A 24518-nucleotide genomic window follows, 5' to 3' on the forward strand; every position below is an offset into this window, starting at 1 on the left:
AAATTCTATACCTTTCTCACAGACAGAATGGAAATAGAAATCATTTGTTCCAGGTTTAAAGTGTGGCCATCATAAACGCTTTAATAGGTGCGTAGTTTATATTTTAATATTTTAATTGGTTACCTTTTTCAGCGTTGTTGGCGCTTTTTGGAGTTGTCAGAATGCTTTACAGCTGGAATCGGTGATTCCCATCGTGTGCATTCTAACTTTTTATCTGTTTTCATATCTTTAAAACTCAAAAAAAGAGAAAGACATACATTATGTGTTTATGTTTCATATAAGGATTGCGCAGTTTAGGTGCAGTTCCTCTTTAAAGAAAAACTGCACTTTTTTTGGAATTCAAAACACAATGCAAATCATCCACAATGCTGTAAATGATGGATAAGGATTGTGAAGTAAGTGTGGTCGAAGGAGAAGGCTGCCGAATTGAGAGTTTCGGCCAAGAGGAGAAGCATGCCCAAATATGAAACTTATGGATATATATATATAGTTTTTTTAAGTAAACTTACATTAATGCCCCACTAGGATCCAATATAATTTTAAAAGCCCCTTAAATGAGCAGGGTATGGCCCCTTTAAAAGCATGCCTCATTGAGCAGGAAATAAGGGGATCTGTGGACAGGAAACATTCATTCATTCATTCATTCATTTTCTACCGCTTTTTCCTCACAAGGGTCATGGGGGTGCTGGAGCCTATCCCAGCTGTCTTTGGGCTAGAGGCGGGGTACACCCTGGACTGGTCGCCAGCCAATCACAGGGCACATATAGACAAACAACCATTCACACTCACATTCATACCTATGGACAATTTGGAGTCACCAATTAACCTAGCATGTTTTTGGAATGTGGGAGGAAACCAGAGTACCCGAGAAAACCCAGAAAATCCACGCATGCACAGGGAGAACATGCAAACTCCAACAGAGATGGCCGAGGGTGGAATTGAACCCTGGAATCCTAGCTGTGAGGTCTGCGCGCTAACCACTAGACCACCGTGCCGCCTTGGACAGGAAACAAACAAACTAAAAATTCAACAGAACAGAAAAATATAACGGCAATCTAATTTGTAATTGAATTGAATTGAAAGTATAAAAAGAAGCTAAGCTTGCTAAGGCTAATAGTCATATGACCTCCATCAAGTTGAACACGATCCCAGCTTTATTTTCTGAATGAGTTCAGTGTATAGGATGTGAAGTGCGTCCCTCAGCCGGAGTGGTCTTTGTGGAGGCTTTTAAGTCTTTGGCTCAGAGCGTGAAAGTCAGAGAGCATTAAAAAGCTTGTTAATTAAAATGTAATTGTGTTGCTGTTGGGTCGTAGCTTCGTTGGCCTCCGTTTGATCAACGCCGTAAATTTGAAACGCAATTGCAAAAACAAGGTGATAACAAGCCTTATAGGATGCGGAGCATAGCATCTTCTCTAATGAAGTCATGTGATTATATGATGACATCGCGGTGATGTGTGTTTGCAGGCTGGACAAAGCGCCGTTGTCTGAAAGTGCAATAAAGGGCTTTTCTTGGCACCAAATGGATTTATCTCATCTGAAAGGTTGTTGATTGATCGCAGTTGCTTGGCAATTCATCACAAGTAGAACGCCAGTAGAATAGTGGGCTTTGCGTCTTGATCCACAATACAATATCTTCTAAAAGTTTAAGTCAGATGCATTAAAGTCAAGATGCTCTGCAGATGGAAGAAACTTTAATCAGTGGACCGTTGCAGAAGTGGAATAGAACCTTTTTTCCTCTGAGGAGCTAAGATCTTCACTGTTGTCAGACATGAAATAATAATAGATACTGTAGGTAGCATGTTCTGTGTTGGAATGTATTTAGCATAGGTCAACTAGTCTTCCCTGTAACGCAGTAACACAAAGGAAAGTTCTCCTTTATGCTCGGGTTTGGTTCCCAAAGGAGGGGGCTGCCCATTCGGGCCTATTGGACATCCAGTAAGTGTCTTTTAGCCATTGGCTGTCCGACATGTCTCATCAAATATTCATGCTCCAGACTTGGATATGGGATATTGTGGCATCACTAGAGGTCCGGGAAAGGTGGTGTAGACGTCTGGGCAGAGGGACGCCTCCACGAGGGCGCCTCTCTACTTCTTCTTCTGCATTAAGGTAATGTGCAAATGGAACACATGGACACAATCGTCTCTTTGTTTGTTGTCATGGTTGAGAGTTTGAGAACTAGACCCTCACAGTCAAATCTTGATTTTTGTATGCCTCGGTTTTTGTATGATTATTTTTTTCATCAAATATTTTCAGTTTTGGGGCGGCACTGTGGAAGAGTGGTTAGCGCGCAGACCTCACAGCTAGGAGACCTGGGTTCAATTCCACCCTCGGCTATCTCTGTGTGGAGTTTGCATGTTTTCCCTGTGCATGCGTGGGTTTTCTCCGGGTACTCCGGTTTCCTCCCACATTCCAAAAACATGCTAGGTTAATTGGTGACTCCAAATTGTCCATAGGTATGAATGTGAGTGTGAATGGTTGTTTGTCTATATGTGCCCTGTGATTGGCTGGCGACCGGTCCAGGCTGTACCCCGCCTCTCGCCCAAAGACAGCTGGGATAGGCTCCAGCACCCCTTCGACCCTCGTGAGGAAAAAGTGGTAGAAAATGAATGAATTTTCAGTTTTTGTATCTATCTACTGTCTTGGTTTCCAGACAATATTGCACATAATCTCATGTGTTTGCCCTGCACTGTGTTGGTGCTCAAACAAAGCAAACTACATGTTGCTGACTCACTGTTCATTCATTCATTTTCGACCGCTTTTCCTCACGAGGGTCGCGGGGGGTGCTGGAGCCTATCCCAGCTGTCTTCGGGTGAGAGGCGGGGTACACCCTGGACTGGTGGCCAGCCAATCACAGGGCACATATAGATAAACAACCATTCATTTTTATTGCGTGTGACTGCGAAATAACCCACCATGGGGCCCATGAAATGTTCTAACATATGGAAAGTGAGAAAACACTGTTGAATTTGATCTCACCACGATGTAGAGGAAGGCCGCGACAAGAAAAAGTTCCATCCATGTTGTGTTTTCTGAATGTCAAACTTGAATTATTCACTGAAAAAAATTTTTCGAACATTTCTGAATACCTGGAAGGGATTAGTAGCATTCACATGATCTTGTTTGGGAAAAATGTTTTTTTGTATGTTGTGGTTTTCATCAAGGTATCACTGTATTTGTTGATCAGTATGTTGTTTTTAAAATGTTTGACTTTGTTCTTACTGATTGACTTTCAAGTTGTTCTAATTTAAAAATAATGGTTCTCTTCGGAAATGTAAAAGCAACAAATCTGTTCCACGGTCAAGCTGTGGCCACTAGTTGGACAAGAAAGACTGAAAAGTGTAACTCTTCCCATGTATTTGGTAGGGAACAAGAAGTAGTTTGCATTGGTACCCAATGGCCTTTTATCAGTATTGCTGGAATTAAGCATTATTTAGTGTGGGGTATAATTAATATAATTAAGGTCCATTTCTAGTTCTATGGTTATTATCATATTTTTCCATCATTGCAGACCTTGAGGTACCATTTTTTGTGATATTCAAAAAAAGCACACAAAAAATCCACATAAATAATCCGTCTTTCAGAGTTTGATGCTCAAAGAACTGACATCTTGCATGATGAAATGTAGAAGGAAATGTTTTATTCCACCATCATAGCATTTAGATTTTGAGGTTACACTATACTGTGTGATTTAAGGTGTACTGATTTGTGCCCAAATACGGATCACTTCCTAATTTGAAAATCTTAATAATAACCAACACATAAAATACAAAGACTCAAAATCATTCCAAAGTCAAACCCACAGTACACTCTCTCACCCGTGACTACATTTGTGTGCGCAATAGAGACAAGTCATTTAATGACTATGCTCCTCTTGATTCTCTTGCAAGTAATTAACCACATCTGCCACCTTGTACAAAATAAATGATCAGAATGACTCGGCACGAGACTGGAAATAATTCATAAAGTCATTGAAATTGCAGCATAATAGATTTGTAGACGCATTTGTTTCAAACAGACAGGGACGGTGTATATTAATCAACATTTTCATGTAAATATGCCAGATTATAGCCGATGGCTAATTTCCATTTTTGATGTTAAGTACAATAACAATAGCATTTTACATAAAACAGAGAAGAAAGAATAAATAAAAACAGTAAACAATAGCCATAAAACCATGTGCACTTGACAAACCCATCAATTTGGGGAGACATAAAGTGCTTGAGTGCTAAAGTGCAAGGCACTATAAGTATCAAAACATGTTGGTGTTACTACATGTGTCCACCTTTCATTTAACTATGCTACACGATAAAAGAAATAACCAGAAAAACATCCAGTGTCTCTCCATCCACCCACTCATCTATTTCGTATTGCACTTGTCCTCATTAGGGTCACCGGTGAGCAGGTGCCTACCCTGGCAAGGTACACCTTGGACTGATCACCAACAAATCACAGAACACCTATAGGCAAACAACATGCACACTCGCATTCACACTTATGGGCAATTTATAGTCTCCGATTAACCGAACATGCATGGTTAAACAGCTATATTATATATAGCTGCAGCTATATATAGGTATATATAGTATAATATGGTATATATACAGTATAATATAGCTGCGGCTATATTATATATAGCTGCAGCTATATTATATATAGCCCCATGCAGCATGGGGAGATCAAATGCCACACTTTCAATCACCTATCCCATCCATCAATTTTCTATGCGGCTTATCCTCACTAGTGTTGTGGGCATGCTGGAGCCTATCCCAGCTGACTTTGGCCGAGAGGCGGGGTGCACCCTGGACTGGTCGCCAGCCAATCACAGGGCACATGTCAGGGCTCTACATTAAAAACCAAAATGACTTGCCCATGGGGAATCCTACTACTTGCCCGAACTTGCCCCATGTAAAATGAAAAGACATGACGTTGCATGGAAATCTGGATTGTCAAGAGACTTCTAGGCACTTTGCATTTTATAAGTTGTGCACCACAATGAAACATTATTGAATATACACATTTGCGTACTAGTAAAGTGTTTTTAATCCAGAAAAAAATGCTCAATGGTCAAACAATAATTTTTGAAACAAAGGTGAGAAAAATACACAGAGAAATGGAACCGCTAGATTTTGTAGCTTGTGCAAAATCAGCACTTGGTGTTGGATCTAATCGATGGTGTTTCATTGTGACCACTTCAAATTGTCACAGCAATGTGCCATCCTTTGATTTGCTGCCGCTAATAAAATACTTGTTTAGGAGGCACTGGTTCATCACTTTTTGCTGTTTTCCTTCACAAGTTGTTGAAGAATTAGACGATGTTTGCAGGGACGCCATGATAGATGTTTTCCTAGTCAAACGATCGCTGAATGGTTGATCGGGAACAAGAACAGGCGTGGGTAAAACACGGACTGTGGACTACGGTCCGCGGTCTAAACAAACGATTTTGATTGGTCCATTTCAAGTTTTGCAAGGATTGGTTTGCAAATTACGGAATTACGCAGTCCGTGTTTTACCAACACCCAACAAGAACCGCTTTTAAAAAAACTCTTTGCAGTATGGCATGCCAAAGTGAAATTGCCTGACGGGAATTACTTGCCCGAATTTTGTTTTAACTTGCCCCAGGCCATCGGTACATCGTTATTGTCGAGCCCTGCATATAGACAAACAACCATTCACACTCACATTCATACCTATGGACAATTTGGAGTCGGCAATTTGGAGGCCCGTATAAAAGAATCAGGGAAATTGCAGTAAAACATGAGAATAGAGGTGATGTGACAAGTCAGGGGTAGGGTGAATGGCCCCCCCAAGTCCATCAAGGTACGATTGGTCTAGTGTGAGTACGCTCTCGGTCTTCCTGAGCGTGTAGAAGCTGACTCCGTAGGAGTGAGTGATTCTGCAGGGTGAAGAAAGCACTCTGTCTCATTGTGTCTTTCAGCTCTCATTTCACCACGCCGCCTTGTGAAAAGACGGCCGCTGTCCCTTGCCACCCCCTGGCCAAATGTGTAGGAGATATAAAGCATTGTTGCGTTATCTGCCGCCGGCCTCTCGCTTCCTGCAGACGCTTTTCTCATCTCACAAATTTGCCCAGGAGCTGACCTTGGCTCTTTGAGTGCTTTTAAAGGAGTAGGGATTTCTTTCAAACGATTCATGCATTTTCTCATATTGTGAGTTTCCTCAAAGAGGGCGACATGACGACATGGCTCCATTTTAAGTGTGCTGTTAATGTAAGAAATGTCCTCAAGCAAGAAGATGAGATGTCACATGACATCATGAGGGTTAAAGTGACATTAGTCCATTAGCGTGGCGAAATGGGATTAAAGACACATTGGATGTCAGTGAACCTGACGACGATCGACTCATCCTGTGTCTCAAAAGTAACTAATAATTCATGTGTGGTATCCGTAGCAAAGAAATGGAGATCATGCGTTCATGTCAAGAGCGTAAGAAGGATGCAGCTATCACCCATGCACCTCTGGCAGAACATCCAATGTGGGTCAAAGTGTTAACCGCTCCCATGAATCATTGAGTTTGCCACAGCTGGATCAGCACGAGCTCGGTACAGTCCGTTAGCCTCCAGTCACACACTTCAACGTGCAGACGAAGCTCGTGCACTCACTCCCAGACTGTCAGCTGCCGTCTTCATCAAAGGTCTTCCACAAGGAAGCGAGCGTCGCATCTGTTGATGCATCATCAGCACATTACGCCGTATGATTGCACGTCGTTTGTTGTCCTTCGCCTCTGGAGGAACGCTGCCTTGCGCTCATTACCGTTCAGTGCAAGATGAGCACGGGAGAATTTTGCCAAGCCTGTGGAATTTGATGCACTTAAAGCGAGCCTCATCAAGGTTATATTGGATGGTCACTTTGTTTGGACGCCATGTCAGCCGTTTGTATGCCACAACAGCAAATTAACAGCAGTTAATTCAAGTCCAACACGTTGCTGGCTAAGACAGTCGACCAAGATGATTGTGATGCCATTTCTTTTGATGCCTACATTTCAGGTGTCTGAATTAGAAACTGAAGTAAGAATAACGCTGATTTCAGCAGCAAATATAATTACACTGCAATCATATCCCACATTCAAAAAATATGCATGTTGGGATAATTGGCGACGCTAAACTGTCCATTGAACTGTTTGTTTATATGTGCCCTGTGATTGGCTGTCCAGGGTATATCCCGCCTCTCACCCAAAGTCAGCTGGGATAGGCTCCAACAATTCTACCTTTGTTTTCCCAGCATCAGCGTTACACTGCATGTATGTGATCGGTATTGGTATTGATATTGGCTGATTTCACTCATGGATTATCGGTATCGGCATCATAAAATCCTGATCAGAACATCCCTAATAATGTTTCTTAATTATATATACGTATTTTTATTGTAACTATTAAAGCACAGCTGGAAGGCTCTGTGACAAGTGAAAAGCATTGAGCTCTATTATTCATTCATTTTCTACCGCTTTTTTTTCTCACAAGGGTTACGGGGGTGCTGGAGCCTATCCCAGCTGTCTTCGGGCGAGAGGCGGGGTACACCCTGGACTGGTCGCCAGCCAATCACAGGGCACATATAGACAAACAACCATTCACACTCACATTCATACCTATGGACAATTTGGAGTGGCCAATTAACCTAGCATGTTTTTGGAATGTGGGAGGAAACCGGAGTACCCGGAGAAAACCCACGCATGCACGGCGGGGAGAACATGCAAACTCCACACAGAGATGGCCGAGGGTGGAATTGAACCCTGGTCTCCCAGCTGTGAGGTCTGCGTGCTAACCACTCGACCGCCGAATCAAAAAATTATGTTTGAATTATTATATTTTATCAGAACAGCGGTTTATTTGTTCTTAAAAATGTTGGCAATAATATGTTTGAGCGTCAATGTGTGAGACTATAACTATCAATGACTCGGTTAAATAAAATTGTATGTCCAATCATATTTTTTAAGTCTACTTACTCGTTAAAATTCATGTTAAAATCTTGTCTCGTCCTTGTGGACCCAATCTCATGCATTGTCTCGTCTCATGACTTAGGTGACTCATGACACTCCTATTGGATGGCCGTGATTTAGATACAAAAATAAGGGAATGGAGTTAGGCTCCTCAGGCTGACAAAGCCATATTTCCGTATGAGAATCCTGACTTTATTTTGTTACATTAGTGCAACAAACAGTGTCCCTTACCTGGCACATACATATGAGGACATTCTCCAGCGGCCACAGCAGTGAAATCTTTGTTGACGTGTCCAACACATCCTGGAAGGGCATCAAAGACACCGCAGGATGCCGTGTCTTCAAATGTTTTTGTATCAGCGAGCCTGACTGGCTGAGACAAGTCCACTTTTTCATACCGGGCAGCTCATCGTACAGCGTTTCTTCACGCTAGAGGTGCCACAGTCATCGACGGCTTGTTTCCTCCCTAAGGGCTGCAGCAGTATGTGTGTGTGCGTGTGTCTATGAGCGGGGGGGGGGGGGCTTGGACAGTGTGTCCATGGGGAGATAGGACACACACACACACATGAACACAGTAAAGCTACTGACAGCAGTGACAGGAAGTCATGGTGGTGGAGGGTAGCATGGTGTGGGGGTTTGTTGGTGTTGGTACATCTGTTCAGGTCCTTGGTGCAACCATGTGCAGGGATGCTGCAGGGATGGCGGTGCACATGGGACCACTTTATGAGGTGGAAAACACTTGGACTTCGAAATACCTGTTTTTACCATTATCCCCTCCCCCAGTAGACATGAGATGGCACCCCTGTAGTCACCTTTACACTTGTATTACCCAATATAGTAAAATACGCCATCTTAGACGTGACTAAGATAAGATAGACTCACGCATTAGCGCACATTGACAGCGTACAAGCATACTTGTCTCATCAGTGTAACATTACTGACACCTACAGGCCAGTTTAGAATACTACTATATTGCTGCTGTTTGTGGATAAGGAAAGACTCACAATGCACTTCATTCATTTTATTAACAAGCAGAAAACATATGTAGTGAACCTTCACACAGGAGCTGCTGTCGGCCACTCTCTACACTAGTAATCTGCTGCTAGCACTCAGCTGTCATTCAACACTAGACAATCACTTCATGCTTCTTCCTGTATTTTAACAATGAAAAATTCTGACAGTGAGCGTGCACGCTCTGTAGGAGAGTCTGTAAAATTATTATTATTAAAAATGTTTTTTTTCATACAATATCTGGTGTATTTTCATTCGTATATATTTTTGTTTGCTAGATTACTTCTTCATCTTCAATTTCATATCGTATTTGTATTGAGTGTTGGACCACATCGAGTCCCCACACTTAACCACAATGCAAACATGATGTGATATTGTGTCACAAGATCTTGCGAAATGAAGACATTAGAAAAAGTCTTGCGATAATAAATTAATTAATTACACAATACATAAAAAATGGAATCCATATATTGCCATGTACATGTGTGTTTGTTTTCATCAGTGCGTTGGTTCAATACCGAAACGCTTCATCAAACTACGCGTTCCATAAAACAACACCGTTCAAAGGGAGTGAGACCTTATGTCCGTCATACAGGCACTATGTGTCTATACATCATGCAGTGGAAAAAAAGAGTTATTTAGCTATATTTTTTTATTTGTACATTTCTTGAAATTAAAATCTTAAAATCTCATCTCATGGTACAGCTAGGAGACCCGAGTTCAATTTCACCGTCGGCCGTCTCTATGTGGAGTTTGCATGTTCTCCCCGTGCATGCGTGGGTTTTCTCCGGGTACTCCTGTTTCCTCCCACATTCCAAAAACATGCTAGGTTAATTGGTGACTCCAAATTGTCCATAGGTATGAATGTGAGTGTGAATGGTTGTTTGTCTATATGTGCCCTGTGATTGGCTGGCGACCAGTCCAGGGTGACAGCTGGGATAGACTGCGACACTCGTGAGGATACGTGGTAGAAAATGAATTAATGAATGTGAGCCAGGTGTCGTGACACCCCTTATTATGCTGTACTTATGCACTCAAGATAAAGACCTAGGATGAAGTCACACCCTTGCTCTCGCCCACTCGTTGTAGACCTGACAGGTCGTCAAACTCAGGCCTGATTGGCTGTGGCGACTGGTAGCTTTTACCAGGATTACGTGAGTGCTCCCTCCTGATAATTAGCATTGTTTTCGTGCTGGTATGGCTGACAAGGCAGCAAAGTCTTTGTGGATGACGGAGTCCTTTGTCTGGCAGCCTGTAAGAACCTAAACTGTTTGACCAATTTGAATTATTAAGCAAGCAGCCATTTGGTAATGAAAGGACCTTATTATTCCTCCTCGCACCACATTCCGCTATCAATAAAAGCCTCCGTTACACTCGGCGTCTTTCATCAAGAAGGAAAATCCATGGAAAGTGGCTGACGGCCTGACACAAAGCAACTGCTGAAGCTCTGCAAACCTGCCGGCTTAATTGATTATTTGCACGGCACCGGGTATCTGCGAGGTGGCAGCGGGCCCGGGGGAAATAATGTAAAACAGATAACAAGATGAAATGTGGGAGAATCGCTGCGTGCCGCCCGTTCGTATTAACGCTCGCCATTTCCTTTCCCGTCCTCCCGTCGCGCCAACAAAGCTTTTAAAGTCCCCTCCATCCGAAGCTGACGTGATTCAATCGGCGGAGAGAAAGTGTTAGAGCAACTTTTGATTTCCAAAGTGACTCCGTGATGTTCCCGCATCAAACTGCTCCCTGAGGAGAAAACTTGAATTGTAAATGTCAGCGTCTTTAGTTTGCCTTTCACTGCCTTCATGTAAAGTGTTGAATTCTTACTGGAAGCATAAACGCAGAAAATAACTCCTTCAAAAGCTGCAACATTAGTGGTCAACAATTACCCGGCAGGCACCAATGAGGTTTGGATGGTGATGTGACATCACGCTGTTTTGTTTAATAGTCGACATTTCCACTCTTTGGAGAGAACTAACCTCAATGAAAGTGCTTATCACAGAAGCTAATTGGAAGAAGAAAGCTTTCTGTTTGCCAGGGAACACTTAAATTGGACCCTTGAGCAATGGAAAAAGGTCATGTGATCTGATAAATCCACATTGATCCTGTTCTAGTATGACAGGTATTGCAGCCCATCGTGCCTGGAAAAAAGTGTGACAAAAAGGCAAATAAAAAGCAAAACACGTGTCCTTGAAAGCATCATTGTAAGTAGCGTTGGAGACCACTTCAAGGAATCACAGTGGGACGAAGCACTTCCTGTAGCTGCCATGCAGGACGTAATCAAGACCAAGCGACAATGGGGGGGCCTTTCTTTGTGCTGCATGTGCGCTTCACAAGTCCTTTGTTTGCTTTCACGTGCGCTTCAGGCTGCGGGCTGTGATTGTCTTCACTTCACTAGGGAGATCTTTGTTTTCTATTTGGCCTTTGTCTGATATCACCTTTTGATGGGCTGACTGCTGCTCGGGGGGTCGCCGGGGAAATGGAAGACAATTCCACCAACAGTCGTCTCGTGTGCACGTGTGTATGTGTGTGTGTGCCACAGTAGACGACATTGAGAAGGATTTCAAAAACATCTTTCCTTGATGTTATTTTTTACAGTGGAAATATAAAGTAAGACAAATGTAGTAGTAACAAATTAACACCTTAGCCACTCACAAAGTACACAGAACACATGACGGACATGTGGTAATTTGGACCAGCGCACCACTATGCACAGCCAATTTGGTAATTTGGGCGTGGCGGCGCACCATGGGAGGCGTCTACATTTTCAGCTTGGCGCAGTGACAATTTTGTGACAAAACAGCGTGCCAAAGGTGCTCTGAAAACTCCGACCTGGTCTATTCTTGACGCAAATGAAACATCCCCTAACAGTGGTAAATTGGCTGACAGGCGCACAGTGCAGACACGTCACAGGCAAGAGTGTCAGACAGATTTCAATGCAACAAGCAACCACTATTTAACATAAGCGTCTGAACCAGCATGTACATTTTTGTATTAATTGCCCCATCACATATGATGTCAAATCAAAGACGTCACGCATAATAGGAACTCAACCGGACGCCAGCTGAAAGTATGATGCCAACCGGGGCCGGCTGTACACTGGGCCTGCTCCCCCCAATTTTAGAAGTGATCCCGCCAGAAAAAGCATAACAGATCGTCCCTCCCTCCTCTCAGTAACCCTCCAATCAATGTTTGTATGCAAATGAACCAACATGTTGACTTTGTGGAAATAGAGAAAGTGACCCATTAGACAACTAAAAACAAAGATTAATATGAAGTTAATATGAATGTTTATTAAAAACTGGCTGTAGGATATATTTTTTTACTCAAGGAGGATGAGGATACCGCCGATATATACCATCAAAGGTTCTCCTATTTGGCCATTCCGAGCAGAAATGAATGCTGGTGGAAAACAAGCCAGATACCTGGATTAGCCTGATGCTGTGTTTGATGTAACTGTTGGTGAATTTGGGGAAAGACGCGCATGATGGCCTCTGATGCGCAGTCCAGTCCTGCGCATTTAAAGGCAACGAGAGGCGTTCATTTGATTGGTTAAGATTGCACTCAGCTGTGGTAAACCCTCTCACGCCTTCTCTCCTCCCGTTTTGCCACTTGCGCTGGTGGGAAGAAAGGAGGCGTGGGTGCGCCGCGTTGTGCCTGGCTCCGCTGCTCATGAAAATTGCGCTGCCCATACAAAATTAGAGCCCACTGTAGTAAAAAATAAATTAAATATTTCAAAGAAACAAGAAGAAAAAGGCAAACAATTTGCTTACCTTTATCCCTGTGTTTGTCCATCACACTGAAGGGGCATTTCAAAGGCGGGAGACAGTCTTATTGTGAGGGAGATTTTCACTTTGTAGATTCTTTTTTTTTTTCTTAAGAAAGTTTAGTGAAAATAAAATGTCTCATGACTGTAGTAAAATTTTTAAATAAAAACATAATGAAAAAAAACAATGAAAACAACGTCTAACCTTGCACTCACTGTGCTATAAAACTATACTCTGTTGATGTGTTCAGGTGTGTGCATGAAGACAACAGCACTGTGGTTGACAATGTGTACTTCACATACACACGCACATACAAAACACACATATTTAACAACCTCCGCATGCTGGGGTGTGCATCGTTCCGAAAATGGTGCCGCCCGCCGCTGACATCACAGTGAGTGTGGAACTGCCAGCAGGACGCGTCCATTAAAAGACACTTAGTCTGTTTCACTGCTGCTGCTTCACTCTGGATTCCTGCCACAAGACTGAACATATCTCTCTCTCTCACACACACACACACACACACACACACACACACACACACTTAATGCATCCTGGGAATTTATAGATTTATAGCTGTTCGCTGGTTCCAAGAATAAAAAAGGGACGGCTCAGTCTTCATTTCAGGTGCTACCTTTTCACTCCGAGTATACACTTTCACTCCGGAAAAAAACGAGCAGGTCGCTATAGCAATGTCTATTTTCAACCTATTAGCATCATCACGGATGGCACTGTGAATTTGTCAAATTGTTGTGCTGTCTTTTCATGACAAACAACATCAACAACAGATCATTGAGGTGAATTGATTATTGTTGCAATAATAAGATAGCTCTTCGGGAAAGAAGGAAAGTTCAGCCAAGCTTTTATTTATGACATGTCAGCAAAACAGAGCAATTGAGCATGAATTTACAATTTTATTCTTGGAATCTCCGATTATTGTGTTTTTTCAATGTGTCCCTAATATTATGTTGTATCTGAGAGACATGCAAATGTTCCAAAAAGTTAATAAAAAACAACAAAAGTGACATTGGCCTGTCTGTAAAGGCAGAATCACGTCACATGGTGTATCTAATGAAGTGGCCATTCCAACCTTTTTAGGTGTCCTCCATCACAGTGAAGTGATCCAATCAAAACACCAATTTGTGAGTGTGCCGTACAATTCTAGCGAGCAGATAATTGATGCGTGAACAAGCGTGTTTGATTCACACACACACACACACACACACATCGATTGCATCACGGGTCAATATGCTGCAGTTTTTCTTCCATGTGATTTGTTCACACAATGATTGTGATGCTCATGACAAAGCTAGCAGTCACAGTGTGTTTCTAATTGTGTGCTGCAGGTGTCGTAGTCATGAGGCTGCTGTGCAAGTCGCTGGACAAGATGAGGTGTCTTAGGAAACGCTCCACCATCCCCTTCCTCGGCTTCCTCATCGCCTTCCTCCTCTTCCTCAACCTCTACATTGAAGATGGATACGTGCTGGTTAGTACACAAATGCTCTCTTTGTCCTTTATTTTTTATTTTGTATTTGTTTCTTTTAATGATTTAATTTCATTCATTCATTCATTTTCTACCGCTTTTCCTCAAGAGGGTCGCGGGGGTGCTGGAGCCTATCCCAGCTCTCTTCGGGCGAGAGGCGGGGTACACCCTGGACTGGTCGCCAGACAAACAACCATTCACACTCACATTCATACCTATGGACAATTTGGAGTCGCCAATTAACCTAGCATGTTTTTGGAATGTGGGAGGAAACCGGAGTACCCGGAGAAAACCCACGCATGCACGGGGAGAACATGCAAACTCCACACAGAGATGGCCGAGGGTGGAATCGACCCTGGTCCTCCTAGCTGTGAGGTCTGCACGCTAATCACTCGACCACCGTGCCGCCCATTTAATTTCATTATTTGTGAAATTTGTATGATTTTTATGATGGTATTAGGCTCATTTTACGACCTGTTTTATTGAGTTGTGGGACTCCCATAGAGCAGCAACACACAATAACCAGCACAGAAAACTTTTTTTCCAGGATATGCACCTATTTCAGCTTTATTTCCTGGGATTTGTGCTTCCTGCCAAAACAGTCTGTTTTAAATTATTCCACCCACAGCCCGCCACTCTGCTGTGATTGGTCACACGCCCAAAATGCTAATTAGGAATGCTAATTCCTAATTACGAACAAACCACACTTTCGAATAAAGTGGGTATAGGTGTTGATAATAAATGAATAAAGTCTTTGGAGAGCTCATTGAAAAGCTACTGGAAGCTCATGATCTACTGGCTGGAGACCCCTGACTTACCATATATGAACTCAAAATTGGGTAGTAAGAGTAACGTGGCACCACTGATACGGTGGAACTAAGGAGAAGCTAGACGTGTGGCAAACCCACCTGCCCAAGAGATAGCGCTCTTTGTCGGACACACTTTGTCAGAGGCGCCGTTGGTGCGGTCGAGCTCAGAAACTGGACGTGAGGGCCTCACATGGAAGCAAAGCATCTCTGAAACTAATACACCTTGCCCAGCGACAGCACGCTGCCTCTGGCTCCAGCAACAGTTTAGCGGATATTTCATGTTCATGTTCACAAGAACAGTCCCGTGTGAAATTGACAGATGAAAAGCTTTTTCTCTTGCTGGGTATCACCAAATACAGAGGAACAGAATTTCCGGGAGGGCAGAAAGCTTATCTGGCTCATAGGCTGACCCATATAAGGAAGTCCGCTCCTCTGTGACATCACACAGGGGCAGTTTTACCACGCCTTTTGAAACCAAGCGTTTTGAGCCATCCCCCAACTTCTTTCAGGGCTCACTTCCCAAACCTCATTATCTGAAACTTTGGCATCATTTAACACAAGAATACAACATTCTAACTACATTTATAGGTCAGAAAAGTGGAAAAAATTATTTCATTTGATTTAATTTCATAATTAAATTTTTTATTTGATGTCATTGCCATAGATAGCAGCAGCCAAGATACTTCTTACTGTTTTAAAGTGATCTTCTCCATGTCCATCTTCTTCTAGGAAGAAGACAAGAGGCAGCTTCGGGAAACGTCGGCTCACCCTCCCAGTTCCGAGCGCTATGTTCACACCTTCCAAGAGCTCCGTAATTTCTCAAGAAACATAAATGTCACGTATCGTTATCTTGCTGGGACGCCGCTGAACCGCAAGAGTAAGTTAAGAGTCCCAGTAAAGACGACATTAAGAACATGAACCACAGCTAAAAGTCAAGATGTTTGACGTTGGCCATGAAGTATAACCACTACAAATTGCATCTTCCAGTTTTTTGTCTTCTCTCTAACATTATAATGTAGATTGAATGACGTTGCATGTTCCTTGTTGTCAGAGTACCTAACCATCGGGCTGTCGTCGGTGAAGCGAAAGCGAGGGAACTACCTCCTGGAGACCATCAAGTCCATCTTTGATCAGTCCAGCTATGAGGAGCTGAAAGAAATCGTGGTGGTCGTCCACCTGGCCGACTTTGACCCGGTATGGTGCGAGAACCTGGTGCAGGAGATGAGCAGGAAGTTTGGCCACCACATCATCGCGGGTCGCCTCCTGGTGATCCAGGCGCCAGAAGAGTACTATCCATCTTTGGATGGCCTGAAGAGGAACTACAATGACCCCGAGGACAGGGTGCGTTTCCGCTCCAAGCAGAACGTGGACTACGCCTTCCTGCTCAACTTCTGCACCAACCTGTCAGACTTCTACATGATGCTGGAGGACGACGTGCGCTGCTCCCGCAACTTCCTGACGGCCCTGAAGAAGGTGATCACATCCAGGGAAGGTTCCTACTGGGTGATGCTGGAGTTCTCCAAGCTGGGCTACATCGGGAAGCTGTACCACTCCAGGGACCTGCCTCGTCTGGCTCACTTCCTGCTCATGTTCTACCAGGAGATGCCGTGCGACTGGCTCCTCATCCACTTCAGGGGTCTGCTGGCCCAAAAAGACGTGATCCGCTTCAAGCCCTCCCTCTTCCAGCACATGGGCTACTACTCGTCTTACAAAGGGGCTGAGAACAAGCTGAAGGATGACGACTTCGAGGAGGACTCAGTCGACATTCCCGACAACCCTCCGGCCAGCCTTTACACCAACATCAACGTCTTTGAGAACTACGACGCCACCAAGGCTTACAGCACCGTGGACGAATACTTCTGGGGGAAGCCTCCTTCTACCGGAGACTTCTTTGTCATTGTCTTCAACCAGTCCACCAAAATCAGCAAAATAAAGATCTCCACCGGCTCTGACGACAGACAGAATGACATCCTGCACCGTGGAGCTCTGGAAGTCGGGGAGAAAGTGGTGGGTACCAAAAAGGGGAAGCAGTGCTCCTCTTACATCACCTTGGGGGAGTTCAAAAACGGCAACATCGAGGTCCAGGACGTGGACCGCAAGATCTCCTTTGACATTGAGTGTGTGCGCATCGTGGTGACGGCCAGTCAGAAGGAATGGATCATCATTAAGAGTATAAGTTTATGGACCACACCTCCACCCAGCCAATGAGGTCTGCACACAGACTCTTAGTATACTATAGGAAAAACTCTTATTATTATGAAGTCTTTACAGGTTCATGTCATAATTTTCTACCTATTTATTCATTTGGATTTATAGTTTTTTAATACCTTTGTGGATCATCATTGTATTTATTATGAGTTTGATGAACATGTAAAGCAAAGTGTCAACTAACAATGAAGAAGTTTTACGGTCCTGATCCTGGGTTTCCATATGCTCTATTATTGCCAATAAATCCCACAAAGATCATCTATTCAGTGATTGGCAGTTGCGAGTCAGCGGCACTTTCTATTGTCCAAGTAAAACTCCTGGTCTGATTGTCTGTGAGGAATACTGGATTAGCATTTCAAAACTACATGAACCCCGACCCCAGTTGTCTCAGTTTCAGTAAAAATCAATAGCCATCTTACTCTATCACAAGACAACAATCCAGGAATGAATGCTGAAATGTGATAGATCCAGAAGGAGACCTACAGACCTTTCATGGGTATGCAACGGATTCCTTCAGCTGTCTACAGGGCGTCAACATCCCAACGTTTGAATTGAGTATGTAAACGTAACACACGTATTTGCACTCGTTCTGTTTGTTGCCTGCCAATGATAGCAGTTTGGTTTGAACATGAATGCAAATGTTGTGTACACCATGGATGTATACGTAAATAGCAACAGCGGCGATTGAGAGTCATGTATGGCAATTATTTTATCGGGGCCGAACAAAAGTTTATGCAGTTAAATTCATAATTGTGAAAGAAATTGTGCAATTTGTGTTTTGTTTGTTTTTTTAACCACTTTTGGTACCATATTCTTGCTGTGTTCTTATATTTTTTGGCTTCAAAAAGTGTCATTTGGAGAGAGTTGCACACAGTCCCTTTAATTAAATTTTTAACTAGACCGTTTTCATTTTTTGTTCGATGGTTATCATGACACTCTCCCTTTTTTGCTGTGGTGACATCACAAAATGAGTTCATCATTGAGATGCTCACTGAGCTGAAGTCTCATGAGATTTGATGATGTGTATGTTTGACTTTTGAGGAAGATTTTTCAAGAAATATAGGGTTGAACTCCCAATTTTACCACTTTGTATTGAACTTGTACATGTTTTTATTTTGCCATTTGTACAATGTACGGTCGTCTTTCACAACGTTGTGGTTCGATTGCGGCTCACTCCCTATATGGCGAGTTTTCAGAAATTAATTCATTAATGAATGATCGCTGTTTTGTGGTAGACTATTGTTTATTATTAGTCAAAACATATTGAAATTAGGGCTGTCAAATGATTAAAACTTCTCATCCGATTAATCACGGTTTTCAAATTAATTAATCATGACCAATCACCATGTCACACTATGTCTGAAATATGACCATTTTTACTGTATTTTATTGGAAGAACGATAAATGACAGGACAGGATAATGTATACTGTATATGCATGGATCAACAGCAACAAATCAATTGAACATTTAAATTGAGTTAAGAGATGGCACACGTCTGAAAAGTGATTTACCTAACACTGGATTCTTAATAGCAGAATATTTGAATCAAGTTTTGTGTTATTATGAGCAATGAGGAGTTACGTTCAAAGACACCATATAATTTAAGTTTTTAGTGAATTTTGTGGGATTTCCGAGCATACTTTAATCCAGCAAAGTCTACTTCCTCATTAAGAGTTACTAAGTGAGTGATAAGAGCATCCACTTTTTCTTATTTTTTTTTACCCATAATAATATAGATAATAATAAAGACATTGATGTGATGTTCGGATTGTCTCTGAATGCATTGAATGTTGCAACTTGCAACTGACAAATGCACTACAGACGTGTTTGTTTGGAGTTTGATACATATATGGTGTTGGAATTGCATTGCTGTTGATGTGTTGAGGTCAGAATAAATTTTTAAAAGAGCATCAGACTCTGTGTGACTCTGTGGGGACGCCTCACTGCGCCGTCGAAAGCAGTGGTTACACCAGAAATGTCATGTAAATAAATAGTTTACCGTCTTTAACGCACTATTTTTGACAGCCCTAATTGAAATACAAGTGATATGTAATATTCTGGTCACTAGGCAGCAGTAATCAGAAGCAAAACATTGATGAGACATTACCTTACATTACATTACCTGCAACACTGCATGAAGTCAGCCATGGCATGTCCAACATGATAGAGTGAAAAATAGTCTGATCCCGTGTGGAAGTGGTAAATCTTTGAAATGAATTGCTTGCTAGCTTACTAACGTCCTAGCTTGATAGCTTTCTCGCTATCAGCCATCCCGAATCTCCACAGCATAAGACTTGCAATGTCATGTAAACAAAGAATAATGGGCGTGTAAATGGGACTAAAGGGTTGTTATGTCATGTATACAGGGCTCTAATAATTAAAAAAAACAAATTTAACACATTTATAAAGTCATAAGAAGATATTGCATTTATTATTGAATTCTATATTGTGGAAAATGAACATGGTCGGGCCTGGAAGCAATTAACTGCTATAAACAAGGGATTACTGTACAGTAAATTTGTGTCTGAGTTTAAACCATCCTCTTGAGGATTGGTGCATGCGGACCAGATCCAGGTCATGAAATGGAATCAGGAACCCTCTAGCTGTTAGACAAACCACTGTAAGTCCCGGTCCATGGCGCCCCGAGTTCCACTGTACGAATGAAACGCCAACCTGACATGTATTGGACCTGAAAGGACGCTTTATGGTTTGTAGTGTTTTGGTTCCAAAATAATTTACAATTCATTTCCGGTAGTCCAGAAGTGACCAAAGGTGGTCCAGGATGTCATTCAAATCTGTTAAATTGGGGGGTGTCCAAACTTTTCCTTCCGAGGAACACATACAGAAAAAGATATTGGGGAAGCCACTTATTCACTAACTAAGCACTATATTGCTTCCAATAAGCCTGTGTCTCCCTCATTTGCAACACCCCTTTCAGTGTGCAAGATAACAACAGAAATGAAAGTAAGCATTATTGCATTTTTTAATTATTATTTATTTTTATTACTTCATTTGTATTTTAAATTGAAATCCTTCATGTGTTCTCTGTACAGAGTGAGTGACTTTTATTTCGACATACACTAAAAAGGCACTTACACCGTCACAGTAGGAACGGTCGTTCTGGAACTCATACATAGACCAAGGACCTCCTGTATGGAATATTCACTGGGGGCCAATAAAAATGTAGCTGCAGCGCATAAATGGTCCCCAGGCCCACTTTGGACACCCCTGCATTAAATCCCTTCCTGTCTAATGTGTTAAAAATGAAGATGTTATTGCACAGAGCCTCTCCAATCCACTCTGTCAGACATGTTAGAAGCCTCTAGTTGATCATAAAAAGTGTAGTTATCAGTAAGTGCAGTAAAATATGTTTTCAGAAAGCGTCTCTCCTTGAGAACACCGTCCAATTAGGCGATTGTGTCTTTAGCTGCTTTTCATGACTGATAATAAGGCGGTAAAGTGTTGCTCCGGGATTCTTCGCACAGAAAGTCCCCATTTGGCCCTTAATTACCTTCCCTCCGTGAGGAGCACAAGGAAGCTGTACGTATCTCCTTGCTTCAGTGTTCGCCACTTTTCGCTTTGCACCGGGGTGGCTACGGCTGCCGCATGTTGTGTCAGAGATGCTGACAGCAGAACACTGTTTGTTTGGTTTTTTTTTTTCCACAGAGTTGAGATGAGATTGCACAGACAGGAATGAAGCAGCTTTGCTCTCAGTAAATTGCTCTGTTTGCTTCTCTCTCTTCCCTGCACCAGCTCAGCAACATCTCCCCTGCAGCTACTTGTCTCAATTCCTCCACTCCCTCATGTTGCTCTGATCTTTGCTCCCGGGTTCAGACACTCTGCTGCTAGGAAGCATCCTTTTTCCTCACGTGGTTTCAGTTCTAATTTTTGCCAAAAATTCACACCACTCGACATTTGAACTGTGTGATGCCGCACATTTTATCAAATGATTGCTTCTGTTTCAAAGAATCCCTCAAGGGGAGAAAAAAAGTAGTAACACATTCAACAGCACATTTGGACTTGGTTCATGATGACTTCTTTGGGGCCGTTATACAACAGAAGATGAATCAAAACAAAACCTACGACAAGAGAGCTGCAAAAAGTATGAAGTTATATAATCTGCCAAAAGAAAAAAATCAAAATTTTCATTATTACTTAATTCATAATAACTTAATAAAAAAGTATCTCTGTATTTTTTGCTCAGTGTCACACAAAAGTGAGGACCCCTCACGTTTCATCAATTATATCTCCTCAAGGGATGATATTATATAATCAGAATCAGAATCAGAAAAGGTTTATTGCCATGTATGATCAAACACATACTAGGAATTTGTTTTGGTATAGTAGGTGCAGACACATCTATTAAAAAAGAATGAAAAATATGAAATATGAAAAATACAAAATATACAGAATAACAGTATAAATATATGTACACAGTCTGTTTGAAATGAAATGAAACTCAGATATCAGTTATAGAATTTTTATAGTAGTATTTTCCACTGACTATGAGTCAACATACTGCCATTACTGTCTAAATACGAGTGAGTAGCAAGATAAATGTGTCTACACTTAACCATGGTGGTGGTAGCATTATGGTCTGGGGATGCACAAGTGCTGCTGGCACCGGGGAGCTGCGGGTTATAACATGAACTGAGACATTGTAAAGCAGAAACTGGGTCGCATGGCATTTTTTTATGTCAGTATATCTTGTCAAGGGCAGTATTCTAGAAAATAAATGAGACTATACTTCAGAGTAGTCAGTGCAAAGCTTGAATAGCAGCATAGATTTACATAGATCCACTCAATATGACTCAAAACGCATCATTGTTCAAATGATGTCCTTGAAGGGAATATGTGCCAACCATTGTCAGCTGACATTGCCTTATTATTCTATGGAAAAGAAAAGCTGGTGGATGTTCCACACCTTATTAATGTGTGTTGGCTCATTTTCAGTGGATAGTAAAAGCTTTACTATTTTCTACTGCTAGAAAAGCTGACACTGACTGCTCCAAAGTCCATTAATCCCCCATTTATTTTGGTTAATTGTTTCAAGACCGGGCTGCACGGCGAACAAGTGGTTAGCGCGCAGGCCACACTGGTTCGATTCCCCCATCGGGTATCTCTGTGTGGAGTTTGCATGTCCTCCACATGCATGTGTGGGTTTTCTCCAGGTACTCCGGTTTCCTCCCACATTCCAAAAACATGCTAGGTTAATTGGCGACTCCAAATTGTCCATAGGTATGAATGTGAGTGTGAATGGTTGTTTGTCTATATGTGCCCTGTGATTGGCTGGCGACCAGTCCAGGGTGTACCCCGCCTCTCGCCCGAAGACAGCTGGGATAGGCTCCAGCACCCCCGCGACCCTCGTGAGGAAAAAGCAGTAGAAAATGAATGAATGAATGAATGAATGTGCCTATTGTGAGATAATTCAATGTGCAATAAAAGCCTGTTGTTCTTGCGATCAAGTCAGGTTTGTTTGAGTGTCTCACCAGACATTACAGTAACATTACTGACACCTAGTGACCAGAGTACTACATATCCCCAGTATCTTTGAATGCATCTTCTAAATGACTTTTTTTTTATGCCTGAAATGTTAAATATAGGGGGATTTTGCTTAAATATGCATATTTTTATTAATAATAGGTCATATTCAACCACAAAACTGCATGATTTATGAATTTATATATTTTTGAAAAACCGGGAAACAACAAAATTGTAACTGTGGAATGGCGAGGGACGACCGTATTTCAGTATTGTCCCCTGAAAGATATATCATAGAAATGAAGGTAAAGGTAGGACTCTTAAATTCAATAACCAACCTCATATACAAATTGTATAAAGAAGTCAAAAATGATCAAAGCACCCCCTCCACCATGTTTTGGATACCCCCTGCAGTCAGGTGACACTCTTCAGTGACGATGGTGAATGTGGAGCATGAACAACATGTGCATGTGTGAGTCTTTCCTGCCTTGTGCGTAGAAGACGTCATGTAGAAACCCAGTATCTCCTTATGTTCTCCTCCTGCTCCCCCACTGTACTGTAAGATGATACATATATTTTTGTACTGCGACTGTATTGACATGTTGTATGATATCGTACTTCAAAAGGATTAAAGCAATGGATGCAGTATGTGGAAGTGTGTGTCAAATGCGGTATCGGTGTGTTTTATTCCACAGTTGTGATATAAAAGTAGAATAAGCACAAGGGTGCGGCGTACATTTTAAATGAGCAAAAAAAGAGCAGTTTAACTGACATTTGCAGTTTGTTGAGAACAAGCAAGAGCCTCTTTGACTCTCTTTTAGCCGCCAGCTAAGACCATACATTATTCATTTCAATATGCATATGCTTTTTTTTTCTTCTCATCTTCTCAAGAGCATACATAATGAACCCCTGCATGACGCCAGAGGGGGGGACATCGGCAGCGTCATGCTTTTTGTTTTTATTTGGAGGGCAAGGGGGACAGTATTTAACAGGGGCAAAAGCGCAACAACATTCAAGAACTACAAACACAGAAGTGACCCAAAATCAAAAACCAACAATCATAAAACATATACAACGAGGAAAGGGCTGCAAATGCTAAAAAACACACACAAACCCCCAAAAGTGCATGACAGCATAAAATCATAAGTCCACAACATTTTGAAAAAGTGTTGCAAAAAACTTCCAACATTCTTCTTGTTGTTGTACTAGGCAGCCAAACGTCTACGTTACTGTCAATTTAATTTCTGGTTCTATGGCTATCATCACATTTTCCTCTATGCCATCACTGGTGGCCATCACGAAAGTCAAAGAAAAAAAGTGTAATATTGTCTTTTATGTGCCAATATTATCCATGCTCGTATGAAAGTTAAGTATGTTACTTGGCTTCTGAGCAACATGTTCTTGTCAAAAGGTGTTTTGAAGAATGTTGCAGCAGTACTTAAAAAAAATAAAGAAAAAATATCTAAAACTTATTTAGTGACATTTATAACTGTTGTGTTAACACTGACCAAAATGTCAAGAACAGATCCTTAGGTAACCTTTAGAGCAGGGGTCTCAAACTCAATTTCCCTGGGGGGCACTGGAGCTAGGGTCTGGGCAAGGCTGGGCCGCATCAGGCTTTCCAAAAAAAACAACACATTTATTAAAAACAGAAAAATATACAAACTTTTTCAGTAATTTGGTTCCGCTTTTCTACAATAAAAGCTCTGATATAACATTCCACTGCTCTCAAATATCTTAATTTTTATTTTTCTGCACAAAATAAGATGAAAAATAAATAAACAAATCAAGAATAAAGAAAATCAATCAAT

At 41.9% G+C, this 24518-nt stretch overlaps 1 protein-coding gene across 9 annotated transcripts in view; it reads left to right on the plus strand.

The window, feature by feature from the left end:
• The window catches only part of mgat4c (mgat4 family member C), a 128623-nt gene extending 104615 nt beyond the window's left edge, over positions 1 to 24008 (plus strand). For 8 of the 9 annotated variants that reach the window (XM_058076699.2, XM_058076700.2, XM_078790769.1 and 5 more), the window contains 3 exons: positions 14072 to 14211; positions 15747 to 15894; positions 16069 to 24008. In XM_058076699.2, coding sequence (XP_057932682.2) covers positions 14072 to 14211; positions 15747 to 15894; positions 16069 to 17225 — 1445 coding nt within the window. In that variant the 3' untranslated portion in view covers positions 17226 to 24008. Of the gene's footprint in view, positions 1 to 1202; positions 2107 to 14071; positions 14212 to 15746; positions 15895 to 16068 lie in introns of those variants that run through there. The other variant, XM_078790779.1, reaches the window with a different exon arrangement.
• The last annotated feature ends 510 nt before the right edge of the window (positions 24009 to 24518 follow it).

The sequence above is a fragment of the Doryrhamphus excisus genome, linkage group LG1 (assembly GCF_037039965.1).
Source record: "Doryrhamphus excisus strain RoL-2023G ecotype Guam linkage group LG1, RoL_Dexc_Guam_v1.1, whole genome shotgun sequence".
NCBI classification, from domain to species: domain Eukaryota; kingdom Metazoa; phylum Chordata; class Actinopteri; order Syngnathiformes; family Syngnathidae; genus Doryrhamphus; species Doryrhamphus excisus.